The following is a 15,682-nucleotide window of genomic DNA, read 5'->3' as shown; positions in this document are numbered from 1 at the left end:
CTAGAAATAATAGCAATGTGAGTGAATTCTGGAAGTTGGTTAGTTTTGTTTTACATCCTAGGAGTCCATTTTTATTTCATATTGCTTTGCATACCTGGGAGGAACACTTGGTTAATATTTTTGCCAGCTTTTGCAATAACCACGATTATCAGAAAAACTGGAATCTAGCTGAACTACCGAAGTAGCCCTCTGTTCGACCATCCAAAATTAGTTTTCTAATTTCTCAAATTAAGAATGGGAAGGCTCTCGGTGCTGGAGCCCCTGAACTTTTTAAAGCCAGTATCTCTTGGTGGAAGGATATATTGATAACTATTTTTACCCAGATAAATACGAAAGGAGTCAAGCCATCTGTTTGGAGAAATGTTATCATTATATGAGGTTATATAAAGGGGGGACACAGCAGACTCATCTAATTACAGGCTAATTAGCCATCTATCAGTGACTGGGAAACTCTATGCCGCTTTACTATCGACTGGCTGGAAACTAATAAAATCCTGGGGAGGGAACAGGATGGTTTTAGGCGAGGGGCTGGTACAGAAGATCTTATTTTGACACTGCAGTTCTTCTTAAACAAATACACAGCCAAGAGCCAGGGGATTCTTGCTGCTGCTTCCTTCATGGACTTGGCTTCTGATACCGTACTCCATACCAGATTGTGGTATAAGCTAAAATCAACATCTATTGACAAGTGACTTTTGGCATTGATTGAGATTCTGTATTCTTACCCCACTGCACAAGTGCGCTATGGGTTAGATGGACAACTTTCCAATGTAATTTCCCTACAGCAGAGAGTACATCAGGAGTGAGTGCTAGCCCATTTTTTGTTTAATCTGTTTATTCTTGAGATGTGTTCTGCCGTTTCCACCCCAGATTACTATTCTGCATCTATTGCTAACGTAAAAGTCCCTATTTTACTCTTTGCTGATGACGCAGTTTTCCGTAAAGAACAACTTCAGGGCTGTCCTCTCTGATAAAGGCTTTTGTCTCTTACTGTCTAGGAGAAAGATTGATAATTATCAAAAATCCAAGGTTGTTGTTTTCAGTAAAAAAATCGCATGCAACCATGAGTGGCAAATTCATGGTAAAAACATTGAGGAGGTTCCCTGTTTTAAATACCTAGGGGTTTGGTTTGATCAAAGATTAACTTGGTCAGTACAAGCTGCTCATGTTGCTACAGCAGCAACAAAGATCATCTGTCACTTCTTTTATTCATCTGAAGCTCAATATATTCTAGCTGTAATTGAACTCTGCAACGCCAAGGTGGCTGTGCAAAGTTTATATGGGGTGGGTATTTGAATCGATAAAATAGGCGAGTCCTTCGATTAAATTCTTCTTAAATTCTTACGATCTCTCTCTGGAATTCTGAATTGTGTAGCGGAGATGGCCCCCCAAGCCAAATTGGGACAATTGTCTCTTGAAGCTCGGGATTGGATGAAAGCCTTTCCCCTAAAAATTAAAATCATACCCACTGACTTCCAACTGGGCTACCTTGGCTTGATTAGAGAAGACTCTTTTGTTTCCCATTAGGATATGTTTGTAGAGCAACAATTTCAGCTCCTTAACCTTTCCTTGGATTCCCTCCATTCAGTCACCAGAGAAGATATGAGCATGATTAAGAACTGTTTATTTAGGTACGATTATAACAGCACAATTTGTAGAATGTTTGCGCTCTACTCAGTTTGTTGGTATTCCTCTATCTGGTCAGCTTCCTACCTACTGTTCATATCTGACTGTTCCTCGGTACAGGTGTGCCTTTATATTGGCATGCCTAAATGCCTTACCATGATGACCAGAGTTTTGCAAGGGAGCTTGTCACAGATATAAGGAGTATAGCAACACTATACTACTTATACTATATTATAACAATACTTATACTAAGCAATATACATTTATTCTAGCAAACTTTCTGCTCTGCATGAACTCTCTTGTAGTTTTTTTTTAGCTTGCTGAATAACAACACAGGTGTGCTTTCATCTTTCACAGCTACTTAAAAGTTGTGGACAGTATCTAGATAAAGGACTAATGCTGATCTACTCACTTAACTTTTCCTGTCATTTTTCACAGATTTATAGTTTTATTTTGCAAGTTGGATACAGCGTCACTTTTTGGCCAATTAGAATGTTATACAATAGAAAATATGAATAATAACCTATAAATATGAACAACCTATAAAAAGTGCCAAGGCGGGTAGTATGCCAGAGTTTTGACTGAAAAAAACCCTCATGAGGTCCTAAGCCAGAATCTTATCATTGCTATGGGGATCTTACTGCGTTAGGAAATGTTAGCAAACCTAATTTTTACTGCTTTTCTGTGTTCCATCTTTGTCAGATTTATATTAATAATCATATTTTTTGCTATCTTGCATCTAGAAGGAATCTGTGTGTGTCTTGATGGGGAAAAGTTCTGCAAAGAAGAACCGTATAAATAATTTGTACTGATAAGCATCCTTGTTTTAAAAGCAAGTTCTGTTTTGCAGGTCTTAACTAAGTGCCAAAACCTGTCCAAGAGTAAAATCTTTAGCCTGAGACAGCGGAAGCCTTAGTTAGACGTGGATAAAAAAATCTGTTCCGGTGTCGTAGGGTACCATACTCTGACAGACTGAGCAACTGGGGTGTACATGGTGTAGACACTCTACATCACCTTTCGAATGAAGCTATTTTTCTGAGAAAAGGAATCTTTTAATCTTTCCTTTACTCCAAAATATAGATCACACAGAGACATTATCTCTTTTATTAGAAGATAACAGCAGAACCATCACTCTTTCAGTTTTGAAATTTTACGTGGTTGTGATTGATTTTTCGCAACAGTTTAAATGTGGTCCAGTTTTTACATTTTAGTAGTCTGCTTAAAACTCGTAAGTTGACGCACTATGTGGGAAGGGGGGAGAGAGAGATTGACAGGGCACAGGATCCAGCCCAAGACTCCTAATGCCTCCTCCCTTCCTGCTAAGCTCTGGATATGAAGCCACAACTGCCTCCTCAAAGTCACTTTCCTCTCCTCCACAGGATCACAGAATTGTGGAGGGCAGATGGCTTTCCACCTCTTATCCTTTACGCATATCCAGAGTGAACAGATGTTCTAAAGTAAAACTGAATAGCATTCATTCTTTGAATTTGTATGCTAACAAGTTAAAACTAGTTTTCACACTAATGATTCCATTAAAACCCCAAAAGGTGTTCTCCTTTCAAAGATCTATAAAGTATTATTATCAACATGTAATAAACCTATTAGAACAGCTGAAAGAGCTTGGACTGCAGATTGTGAAGGCAGAATTTCCAAAGAGGATTTTGAAAAAGCATGGAAGGCCCCAAGTTTTAATTCTAAAATTTTAACAATTCACCTTAACTCATTTAAGATAGTACACAGAAGCTATTTAACTCCAATGAGAATTGCTAGATTTAAAAAAAAAATGAACTTAAAATGTTGGAAAGGTTGTGGACAAACAGGAGACTTTTTACACTGTTTTTGGCTTTGCCCCACCATTAAAAGGTTCTGGAAGAAAGTATTATTGCAAATAAAAAGTACAGTGGGCCGACAGATTCCAAGAAATCCAGAAAATATTTTTCTAGAAATAGATTTGTTAAGACAAGTAGATAAAAACAAACTGGTTACAATAACAACTTTGTTAGCAATTGCTAGGATAGAGATGGCCAAGAAATGGGGAAATAAGAAAGGGCCCTCACTACAAAATTGGTACGATTCCTTCTGGAACCATTTTATATTGGGTAAAGTGGATTGCTCTATAGGCATTCAGAATTTGGAAGCTTATCGAAAAAATTTTCAAGCAATTTGGTGCAATTTTTACAGGAAAAAGAAATCGTTTCTTCTAACATTCATTGTCAAGAGCTACTGAATTTCTAGACATATGGAACTCTTTAGGAATTGTTATATTTTGGGTTTTGTATGGTTATGTTTTAAGTTAATGTGTATGGGAGAAGTTTGTATATACACTGGTGTTGGTTTGGTATTGTCATATTTTAAAAAAAAACTTAATAAAATGTTGTGTGGAATTTAAAAAAACACCCCAAAGGTCATACCCTTCAATCTAGTGTGCAACCCCCATTTATTTTGTCTCTCCAAGCCAGGGAGATTTGGGATGAGTGTCAGGATGAAGGCTGCAAGCAAAGGAGATTACCTGGCTGTGCCCACGGCTGCTGCAAGAGGTTGTACGTTGGGCCCCCTTGATTAGCCATCATCTTCAAAGCAGAAACCTAAAACAACGTAAGTGATTAAGAAATATGTCTCCACTGCTACTGAGTTCAGAGAGATCTTTACAATGCTCCAAGCACTTCAGACACACAGACATCCTACTAGCACCCTGTGTGGTAGGCCAATATTAATCCATACTGCAGATGGTTACACAGAGGCTGGGAGAATAGCCTAAAAGGCAAGCTCACAAAAGAGGCAAGATTTAAACTACTTACTTCTTGGCTTGCACTAAACTACTAACAAAGTGGCCACTTATCAAGGCAAAGCACATTACATGGGAAATCAAACATTTCTCAAGATGGTCGTGCATTTCGATCCTCTCTGTAATGGACTTCACTAGCAATGGCGGATTCTGGGTTAAGATGCCAGTTGGGCATTCAACCTCCTGGTATGGGGTTCCAAAAACATTTTTAAGGCTCTGCTAGCGTTTAGATTTTCTCCGTAACACACATGCGCCAACGATATTGGGTCATTTCAAATGTTCCTATTGTCAACAAGCTTTTAAAGAAAAAGGTCTTCGAGAACCCACAAGATGGAGAGAGCGCTATGCTTTAAATGGTTCTATGCATAGCACTGGCAGTTAGTTTGTGTCACTGGGGGGGGGGGGGGTCCCCCCAAGGCTGAGCAGAGCTTTCCCTGCATTCCCTAGCAACCTGCTGCAGCTCCCCAAAATCCTCTCTCTGGCTCTGGGGGTCGTTGCGAACAAAATGCTGCCAATGCCATTTTATACTGGAATGAATTATTTGGTCCGAAGGAAGAAATCTTTGAGCAAAAAGTAAAAAAGAAGTCCTATATAGAGAAGATTTGTAAAGTAAAATCTCACTCAAAAATGGGTTGGTCATAAAATGTACTCTTTCATCTTCTCAGGAAGCCAGAAAGAAGCAGGTCGCAGTTGAGACACAAGGACTGCCCAAGGCAATATCTCCACTTGAAAACAGAACTGATTCAAAAACATTCCCCTCCCCCCCTCCCCAAAAAAACACTATCCACCAGTTCCAGTAAGAAATGTGTGGAAGACACCTAGTCTGAACATGATTTTAAGTGGGATTCTACAACTGTTTGTGCCTCAATGGTCATTAGTATTGCACTTAAATCTCTGCGGATTTATGATGACCTGGAAGCTTGAACACTTAATAGCGATTCAGCCCATGCCCAAAGAAAAAAATTGCAGAGGTCCTTCACGTGGAACACCACTGAATTTGTAGGAGGTGTGCAAGCAAGCATATGTGCATGATAAGCTGTGGAATTCTTATTGTATTCAACATGGTTTTATTATACGTTGGGTGTTAGATGGGCTTCAAGCACACTTTGTTTGAACTGGCGTGATTAAGCTCTTGGTCTTGAAGTCATAGTCAACACTGGCCTCGATACCAAGGAATCAGACTGCAAATAGAACTAGTTAACTACTACGCTCTATAGATAGTGACAAGAAGCTACTTTGTTAGAACTAATACAACTAAATATCCAGATGATACAACTTACTTGTACCTCTGAATATGCATAATTTTCTTTGCCTGTTAATGGTGTATGAAATAAGCAATGGCATATAATTAGCTGTACTCCAGGATGTGTGATTCCACCTTAAGCAGCATTTAGAACAGGCATCCTCAAGCTTTTTGAGCCTGTGTGCACCTCTGGAATTCCAACACAGGGTTGCGGGTGCAACCACAAAATAGCTGCTGCAGGAGGCGGAGCCAACCACAATGTCAGGGAAGGAGGTCATGCATAACCAGGGCTTTTTTTCTGAGGAAAGTTGGTGGTGGAACTCTGTGGTGGAACTCAAGACCGCACAATGACGTCACTTTGGGTCAGCTGGAACAAGGGGGGAGTTTTTTAAAGTTTAAATTGCCCTCAGCAAAAACGGTCACATAGCCAGTGCCCCCACCCCCTGATCTCCAGAGGGGAATTTAGATTGCCCTCCATGCCACTTGGCTTGGCGGCGCAGAGGGCAATCTAAACTTCCCTCTGTCTGGAGATCAGGGGGCGGGGCCACCGGCCATGTGACCATTTTTAAGAGGTGCCGGAACTCCGTTCCACTGCGTTCCCACTGAAAAAAAGCCCTGTGCAGAACTAATAATAACACTTCAATACATCAGGCAGAAGCTTTGTTTGCCTTTTAAAATGAACATATCATTTAGAAATATTTTCTTGCCCATACACAGCTTACCTTCAGTGCTGTGGTGGCAGCTGCTGCAGCAGCAGCAACTTTTTAAAAAATCTGCCTGTGCCAATCCAGTCCAATCAGAAGCCCTGTAGGGCAAAAGCGCCGCAGCCACATCTACTTTCTAAAAACACTTGGCAAGTGCCAGGACAGGAGTGGATGGGTTCCATAGTGCCCATGGGCACCACCTCGGGGACCCCTGCCACAGAACAAGTGTAAGTACTGCAGACAGACTTCCAAGCACACAGGCAGAATTAAGAGCAACGAGCTGAGTTTCCTAATATATAACAAATGCTAACATAAAGGAAGCACTCTCATTACATCATTTGGTCATTTTTGACAAGTCTAGTTTCTCGGCAGAGGATGACAGCTCTAGAGCAAGAACATCTGCTTGGGACGCAGAAGATCTCAGGTTCAATCTCCGGCTTCTCTAGTAAAAAGATCTCAGATCTCTCTGACCAAGAGCCTGGATGACAGCTGCCACTCAGAGCAGACAATACTGGGTGAGATGAACTAAACGGTCTGACTTGGTTTCGGGTAGCTTCATGACCTCATTTTTAAAATTATTATTTTGGTTCAGATTGGTTTGACTTAAGGTGTGTCTGCTGTTCTCATGACAGGCCATCTTTGACAGAGAACAATGAACGATCCCGCACTTTTAACACATCCACGCTCTATAACGTCCCCGTACCTTTGTCAGGAATTCCTCCAGGGGATCTACGAACTGCTTCGTCTGCTGCTGAATGAACTGCTCGCAAGCGGACTTCAAGTGCCGATCCACATCCTTCTTAGAGTCAATATAATGTTCCCTGATCTCCGGCGTACCCTTGAACAAAGAGACAGAGAGTCCTCCCCTTTCTTACACCCTTAGAAACTTGCCACATTTCTAGCACAGATTTTCCCAGCCCGTTGCTACCGTTACCTCCAATAAGAACTGTATCAGTGCGTTGCTGCTACTTAGTCTAAAAAAATGTGGCACCGTCAGGGGATTCAGGATTTTAAAGGCAGCGTCTGTGAAAACAAAGCCGTTGGTTTAAAGTTCAGACCACGTTACTGTTTCAATAAGCGCTGCGGTTTTTATTACACTTCATAGTCATCTCAGAAAGGCACAAAATAGGCAGTCCCTTGAACCAGGCTCTGTCTGGGTACTGTGACAGACAAGCAGAAAACAAAGCAATATCGAAAGCTGCCTTTTCCAGTGCCGGACCACGGGTGGCTCTTGCCCTTTTTGGACAGCAGCTCTTCAAGCAGACAGGGACCCTTCCCCACCCTGCTGGGAGATCCTTTTCACTGGAGAGGCTCAGGACTGAATCGGGAATCTTCCATATGAACCATGACCTCTCCCCTCCCTCCGTCGCTTCAAGACAGAAACAAAGGAAATTCCCCCGAGAGGTGCTTTGCACAGCAGCAGTTTCTCTGAAATATATATTATTATGCAAACCCCTCCAAAGAAACATCAGCAAAACACGTAGGAGCAGTATATTCGAATAAAACTACTTTTTCCAGTGCATTTCCTTTTTTTTTTATCCTTACTCTGTACTTGGTGTGGTCCCCTTGGCATCTGTATTGGAGTACTGCAGAAATCTGCTTAGATTAGGCATAGCAGAAGTCGGGGGGCAGTAAAGAGAGTCAAAGTGCCAGCTATCTAACACTCCAAAAGTACTTCAGAGACTGTTCTAACCATTCACAGAGGGGCCAAGGGAATCTTTTCCATCATTCTGTCAGGGACTCAAGCCTTCCTAAGGGGAAAAAGGAGGGGAAGCAGCTAGTACTGGGCCTCTGAACGAGAAGCTTCCTAGCTCGCAGGTCCTATGAAGCCACTGAAAGAACTCTCAAGTGTCTTGGGAGAAAGCGAATAGCCACCCCTGCCACATTCGCTTACGGCATCGAATTGTTCCCTTTTCGTAAGATTCCCAGCGGTCATGAGCAGGACCAGCGGGTCCATTAGGTGCACTTAGGCGACGGTTAGAGCACCTTTGGTGGAAGGGCACTCAAATCAGCCCTGTTACTGCCCCGTCAACTGCAGCACTGTCTGCCACAGCAAGTGGCCAGCCCAGGCGGCAGTCCACAGGAAGCCTTGTCTTATTTATTTATTCTACTTCTAGCCCGCCCGCCCTGCAAACAGGCTCAGGGTGGGTTCCTCCATCAGGGGGAGGAGGCCCTCTTCTTCCTTCCTTACTTTCCTGCCTCCACTATAGGGGTGGGCCTGTGGGTGGGGCCCTTGTGCCTTCCTAATCTGCTCCAATTGGAAGGCATGGCGCCACAGCAAGCCACAGCCCCCACACATGAGGACAGCATGGCAGGGCTGGCTGGTTCAGAAGGGGGAACAACATAGTCATTCACCTAGGGAAGGGGTCCTCAACCTTTTTCAGCCCACGGACACATTTGGAATACTGACCCAATGTGGTGGGCAGAGCAACAAAATGGCTGCCACAAAACGGCTGCTGCATGAAACGGAGCCAGCCACAAAATGGCTGTCACTGCTTACCTCCAGTCACAGGGTGAAGATTCTTGCACTGTGGAAGCAGCTTCTGCCAAAGCAATGTTTTTAAACATCTGCACAGTTGATCAAATTGCCAAAAGCTGATGAGAAGCCCTACTGGGCAAAAGCCCCACCTGGCCCCACCCACTTTCTAAAAAACAGTTGGCAGGCACACGTGGGAACCCCAGCCTAGGGTGTTAAATATCCTTGGGCCAGTCTTGGTTGTGACCACTGGAATGGTCTCGGTGGTAACAGGGTTCATGTTAGTGCCATCCATTTGTTCAAAAATAACTGGGTTCTTCAATTCGCGGACTGGCAGGACCAATCCGTTGACTAAGGCTGGGGCGATGATATCTCTTGAACAGCCCGAGTCAATAAGGGCTTGTACACGAATGTGCATCTTCCTCTCCGGGTTCAGTAAAGTCACTGGCATGAATAGTATGGACCCAGGCGGCCGGTCCCGTGTTGGGACGGGCTTGGGGTGGATCTGTCGTTTGGGCCCTTTTACGACAGATCCATTTCGTTTCCCGACGAGGGGCTTTCTGGATTCCCCTCCACACCTGGGGAAGCGGGGTCGTATTCCATCACCTCTTCCGCCTCCAGCCCCCTTTCTGAAGCTGGTCGTTGGGAAGCGCCGCGACCTCTGTGCGCTCGTGGAGCTGGAGTCGGGCGTTGGAGAGTAGGAAATGGAGCCAGGGTTGGACGCCGTAGTTGGAGTGGAGGTCTTTGCACAGGCCGGTAGGGGCATTGTGCTGCAAAGTGACCGGCTTGTCCGCATTGCAAACACAGCCCTTGCTGCCATCTAGCATCTCTCGCTCCACGAGTGGTGTATCCAGCGCCCCGTCCTCCCCTCTGTAGAGTCAAGGGTCTCCTTTGTCCCGTTTGTTGTTGTTGTTCAACCAAACGGACTTCCAAGATGCGATTCTCAACTTCGCATGCAAGTTGGATCCAGCCTAATAGCGTAGGAGGATTGTCCTGCATAAGGGCTCTATCTAAAAGTCTCGGGTTTAGCCCTTGCTTGAATAGGATAATCTTGGTGGATTCCTCACACCTAGGGCATTTAGCAGCTAGTTGTAGGAATTTCGTAATATAGTCTCTTGCCGACAGGCTGCCTTGTCTAATGGCTTGCAATTCCGTTCGGGCCCTCGTTTCCTCTAAGGGGTCCTCGTATTGTGCACGAATAGCATCCACCAACCCCTGGAGAGTATTCAGTTCTGGGGCCCCAATATTGTAGAGACCTACATACCAATCCGCAGCTTTGCCTTGCAAGCGAGAACCGAGATGCTCAATTTGGCTGGCCTCGCTACCAAAGAGGTGTCCCCACCGGTTGAAGAATTGCACCACTTGCACTAGGAAAAATCCTAGCTTGGAGGGATCCCCATCAAAAGTAGCTTCCAGTTTCACCCAGCCCATCGGGAGGTCTTGTCTCGGAGCCGGTGCAGGGTAAAAGTCCGTCGGAAGCATCAATGGCCTTTGAGGTACGAGGATGGGTCGTTGGGGACCCGGTTGTGGCAGCGGTGCTGGTTGCGCTGGCGGTGGCAGCACTGGCCGGGCAGGCGGCGGCAACCGCGGCCGGGCTGGTGGTGGCAACACCGGAGGCGCCGGCAGTAGCGGTTGAGGTGCAGGTGGCCGTCGCGGTTGGGTCATGATCGGCCGCTGAGGGGCGGGTTGGTGGGGTCGTAATGGTATAGGCCCCACCGGTTGATTTGGAGGTGGTAATACGGGTTGGTCCGGTGGCAAACGTATTGGTTGCTGTAAAGGTATTAGTTGTGGTCGAAGCGGAAGGGGCCGCAGCGGCGAAGGCCTGATGGGTGGTGGACCGCGCGGGCTTGCCCCTCCCGGCGTCGTTACTCTGGGAAGCAGAGGCTGATCTTGAGGCGCCGGTAGACCTTCCCTTGGGATTTGCTGAATGGGGACAACTTCTGGCGGTTGCTGAGGCAATTCCTCCCTAGGAGGAGCCGGAGGTTCTTCTGACTGATCCGGCCGGACCGTTATTGGAGAAGCGGGAGGGGGTATCACCGGCGACGCGGGTGGACGGCTTGGCCCTTCTTCCCCGTCTCTAGGCCCCTCAGCTGGAGTATCCTCGGGAGGTGGATCCCCGTCCTGTTTAGGGGTTTCCGTTGGAGCTTCTCCAGGTACCTCAACTGGAGTATCCCTGCGAGAATTCCTTTGGCTAGGCCCGTCACTGCCGAGATGCCGGAATCCACAGCATGGGTGCGACTTTGCATCTGCACCCAACTTTGTTCAGGAACTTCCGTTGGCTCTTTCCACGGGGCAAGTTCCGAATAATCCCAACTCAGGGCGCCGCGGCGGGATGTGTCCCCGTCCGTCTGTTCGGTCGTCCTGTTCCAAAACAGCCACGGTTGGCTGCTGTCCAATTCAGGGACAGTCTCTAGGCTTCGCTGGAAAAGAACTCTGCCCATCGTAATTGTTTGGCATTCAGTCTGCGGGGGCTTCGAAGGGCCTCCAGATTTTTATGATCCGTCCACACCTCGAAAGGGTGCCTCGCCCCTTCTAGCCAATGTCGCCAGTTGAATATTACGCCATATTCCTGAATATTATTGGCCGTTCTTGAACGCTTTCTCCGAAAAGGAAGCAGATACCTTGCCCCCGCACAGAAGAACCGACTGCGCAGTAGAGATATTACCGGGGGCCTCCCTGCCCAAAGGCCGACTCTACCCCATGAATCCCCGTGAACGGGAGGAGCTCCGGAAATTCATCGACACCAATCTCCAAAGGGGATTCATCCGCCCGGCCAATAGTCCCCATGCGGCTCCAGTTCTCTTCGTGAAGAAAAAAGATGGGGGACTCCGACTATGCACGGACTTTAGAGGACTTAATGCTGTGTCAACCAACAACGCCTATCCCATCCCGCTCATCCGAGACCTACTCAACGTCGTGGCCCAAGGTAAGATCTTTACGAAATTAGATTTGAAAGATGCTTACTTCCACATTCGTATAAAGGCAGGGGATGAATGGAAAACAGCGTTTAATACGCCCCTCGGACAGTTTGAATACTTAGTTATGCCGTTTGGTTTGGCGGGAGCCCCTTCCGTTTTCATGTCCATGATAAATGAAGTCTTACATGAATTCCTCTATAAAGGAGTTGTGGTGTACCTTGATGACGTATTAATTTACTCAGACACTGAGGAGGACCACATCCAACTAGTTCAAAAGGTTCTGGCTGTATTAATGAAAAATAAACTGCCCATCAAGTTATCCAAATGTGAATTCCATAAAACCGAACTCACCTACCTTGGTTACTGTATTTCCTCAGAGGGTTTGAAGATGGATCCATCTAAAATACAAGCGATCCAAGAATGGCAAACTCCCACTACCCGTAAGGAACTACAGTCCTTCCTGGGTTTTGCCAACTTTTACAGAGACTTTATTGCAAATTTCGCCCAAATCACGCTCCCCCTAACAGACCTATTAAGAACCAAAGACAAAGGGGACCAGGCAAAGAAACCCTCCTCCAGAATACAATGGTCTTCCAATTGCCAAACAGCCTTTGAATGCCTGAAAAAACAGTTCGTTTCAGAACCCGTCCTCTCCCACCCCAACGAAAACTCTCCCTTCATAGTGCAGGTCAATGCCAGCGATACGGCCATTGGGGCGGTTTTACTGCAGAAGGGGGAGGATGAAAGGCTACGGCCTTGTGCATTCCTTTCGAGGAAGTTCTCTGAGGCTGAAAGGAATTGGAATGTATGGGAGAAGGAAGCCTTTGCTGTCAAAGCAGCCCTCACAAACTGGCGACATTGGCTAGAAGGGGCGAGGCACCCTTTCGAGGTGTGGACGGATCATAAAAATCTGGAGGCCCTTCGAAGCCCCCGCAGACTGAATGCCAAACAATTACGATGGGCAGAGTTCTTTTCCAAATTCAATTTCACTCTAAATTACCTCCCGGGCAAAACTAATTTTCTTGCCGACGCCCTGTCGCGCATGCCCCAACACAAAAGCAAACGGGAGGAGACTATAGACACTGTCTTCTCACCTAAGCAATTGGGAGGCGTGGTAACTACCCGCAGCCGAGCGAGCCAGCCCCTCCCACACAGCCAAGACTGGAAAACGAAACTTAAAGCTGAAGTGGAAAAGGAGGGGGATAAAGCGCCCAAAACGAAACTGATTCAATCCCCACAGGGGGACTGGTTGGCCGGGACCAAATTCTATGTCCCCGGCAGCCTCCGCCGGGAGGTCTTGCAGCGATGTCACGATGCCCCCACGGCCGGTCATTATGGGTACCTAAAAACGTTGCATCTGATACAACGGCAATTCTGGTGGCCGGGCATGCGCAAAGACATTTCCCAATATGTTGGTTCCTGCCCCATTTGCCTCAGCGCCAAAACTCGGAAAGGAAAACCTCCGGGCCTCCTGCAACCATTAGAAACACCTAACCGACCTTGGGAAATAATCTCCATGGACTTTATCACTGATAAAGTGGTAAAGTAATATTACGCCATGTTCATGATACGTTCCATGTCAGTCTCTTAAAGAAAGCTACAACCGACGACAACTGGCATGTCAAAGCTCCGCCCATCCCTACTCTGATAGACGACCAAATACACTATGAGGTGCAGCAAATCCTGGACTCGAAACTCAAACGTAAACAGCTGTTTTACCTCATTAGGTGGAAGGACTTTGATTCTGGTTATGATGAGTGGGTGAACTCTGCACATGTTCATGCTCCTAGGTTAACCAAAGCTTTTCATACTCGTTACCCATATAAACCAGGGGGGGATCTATTTTAAGGGGAGCAGAATGTCAGGTCCAGTGTATATGTAAACTGTACTGACTCCATTTTCTAATGCTTCTAGTGTTTAAGTGCTTTCCCACAGGTGCACCACTTCCCAGGCAGATCTCTCACCGGAGGAGATTGTTTTGTCTAACGCCGTTCCACCAAGCATTGGCCTTGAGAGAGAGCAACTTCCCAAGACTGAAAGACTTTGTTTTGAGAACTGTGGGGGGAGGCTGGTTCAGTGGGTAACTGTTACTCTGTACCTCATGCTTTGCCCTTCATTGGTAACAATGATCGTGTACCATCCTGAGTCTCCTATTCAGGACAGTGGACTATAATGGACCTTTTCTGCAGTAAAGTTTCCTTATTCAAACAATGGACTCTTGTTTGCTTTTGAAGGGGAACCTGTAGGAAGAGCCTTATCTAGCCACAGTCTGACACTGGGCTCCTGTAGGCAAAGTGAGACCCAAGGGCCACTTTCAGGGACTCACAGCAGCCAAGACCAACTCTGCACAACTTAAAGGGGTCGCCCCCACCAGGGAGGAAGCTCCAAAGGCTCGCCCCTACACATAAACCCCCACATGGAGAGACAGGGGCAGTTGAAGGGGGTATGCAGGACTGGCCTAATTACAAAGGTTACCAAATGAAGCCTAAAGGGTGTGCAATGCAAGTGAAACTTCAGTACACTGCATAGCTGCAAAGGACTTTGCCATCAACTTGGCCCCCAATTTCTGAGGCCTAGTTGTCAGGACAACAACTAAGGCCTTCACACCACATGATCTGTCTCTGGGGGCTGCGAATCAAGGTCATGTTCACGTGGCACTCCGTCACAACCTTCCCACTGCTCCCTGTAAATATGGTCACGCTCCCCAGCAGATCAATCACAGTCACCAGTTCTGAATTCCAATTTGGGGGAGGAGGCGGTAAGGAATTGGCAGCTGATATGGGAGGCAGCCACACCACACCCTACACATTTTTGCTACTGAGGTAGCAGGGTCAGTGGGGAGGCAGATCTAACCCTGGTGTTGCCATGGAGCCTGTGCTGGTTTTGTGTAACGGAAAACAGGGTTGAGCTTACCTGTAACTGTTACTCATTAAGTGGTCTTCTGTGCAGGAACAAATTGGGACTGCACACATGTAGGCCAGCCAAAGAAAAGAGCTTTCGAGAAGACTAGGAGCGCCCCTCCTCTCTTTGGCACTTTCCCGCCAAAAATACCACATGATGAGGAGGAGGGGCGCTATTCCCTCAGTTCTCTCCATGCCCCCACCAGACACAACCCACCCCTTAGCAACTAAGATCCCAGAAAGTTCACAGTGGGGAAGGAGGGAGGGATGTGTGCCCGCACAGAAGAACACTCGATGAACAACACAGGTAAGTGCAACCTTGTTTTCATCTTCATGGCTTCTGTACAATCCCACGTTGGGAGAGCAGCAAACACATTTGCTGAAGGAGGTGGGTATGAAGCTCTCAAAGTAACAGACTATGGAAGACTGCCTTCCCAAAAGATGCTTAGCGTCTCATTGACATTCACACGGAGGTGCTTCTAAATAAGCTGGGAGCGCTCCAAAAGTGTCCCTGCCAAAGTACAAGCAGCTAGGGATGTATGAATTGGGTTTCCGATTCAGGTAAAACACTCGAATCGGACTCGATTCACAAAGATTCGGGATTTCCAGATCAGGCCCAGCATCCTGGACGCGATTCAGGATTCCCCTCGCAACCAAGATGGAGTTTAAAGGGCCCACCACAAACCCCACCAAGCAGCTGATCTGCACCGGCCAGGTTTGAACTCCCCCCCACCAATTCACCCGATGGGAGGGGAAGGAGGGGGTTCCCTCCTCCCCCTCCCATTGGGTGAAATAAGCGGCGGGGGGGGAATAGCTTGTCGGTGTCCTCTGAATCTTTATGGAGCACACTGAAACAGGTCAATCAAGGGATTCCCGAAGCGGCTTTCTGCTTCGGGAATCCCTTATTTCCGACCCTTTTTTCTACTTCGGGTTTCCCAAAGCAGGAAACCCAATTTTTTTTTTCACACTCCTACAAGCAGCAATGCAGCAAGGAATAAATAGCACTCTGGTGAGGAAGAGCTGTGCTAGG

General features: G+C 46.5%; 1 protein-coding gene across 1 annotated transcript in view; it reads right to left on the bottom strand.

Moving 5' to 3' along the window:
* The window catches only part of COG3 (component of oligomeric golgi complex 3), a 63,979-nt gene that overhangs the window by 7,763 nt on the left and 40,534 nt on the right, over nt 1–15,682 (bottom strand). The window contains exons 18-20 of the mRNA XM_054982342.1: nt 7,293–7,381; nt 7,062–7,196; nt 4,136–4,211 (exon numbers count right to left, since the gene is read on the bottom strand). Coding sequence (XP_054838317.1) covers nt 4,136–4,211; nt 7,062–7,196; nt 7,293–7,381 — 300 coding nt within the window. The remainder of the gene's footprint in view (nt 1–4,135; nt 4,212–7,061; nt 7,197–7,292; nt 7,382–15,682) is intronic.

The sequence above is a fragment of the Eublepharis macularius genome, chromosome 6 (genome assembly GCF_028583425.1).
Source record: "Eublepharis macularius isolate TG4126 chromosome 6, MPM_Emac_v1.0, whole genome shotgun sequence".
Lineage (NCBI taxonomy): Eukaryota > Metazoa > Chordata > Lepidosauria > Squamata > Eublepharidae > Eublepharis > Eublepharis macularius.
Note: the sequence above shows the minus strand (reverse complement) of the source record. Positions and strands in the feature narration are given on the sequence as shown.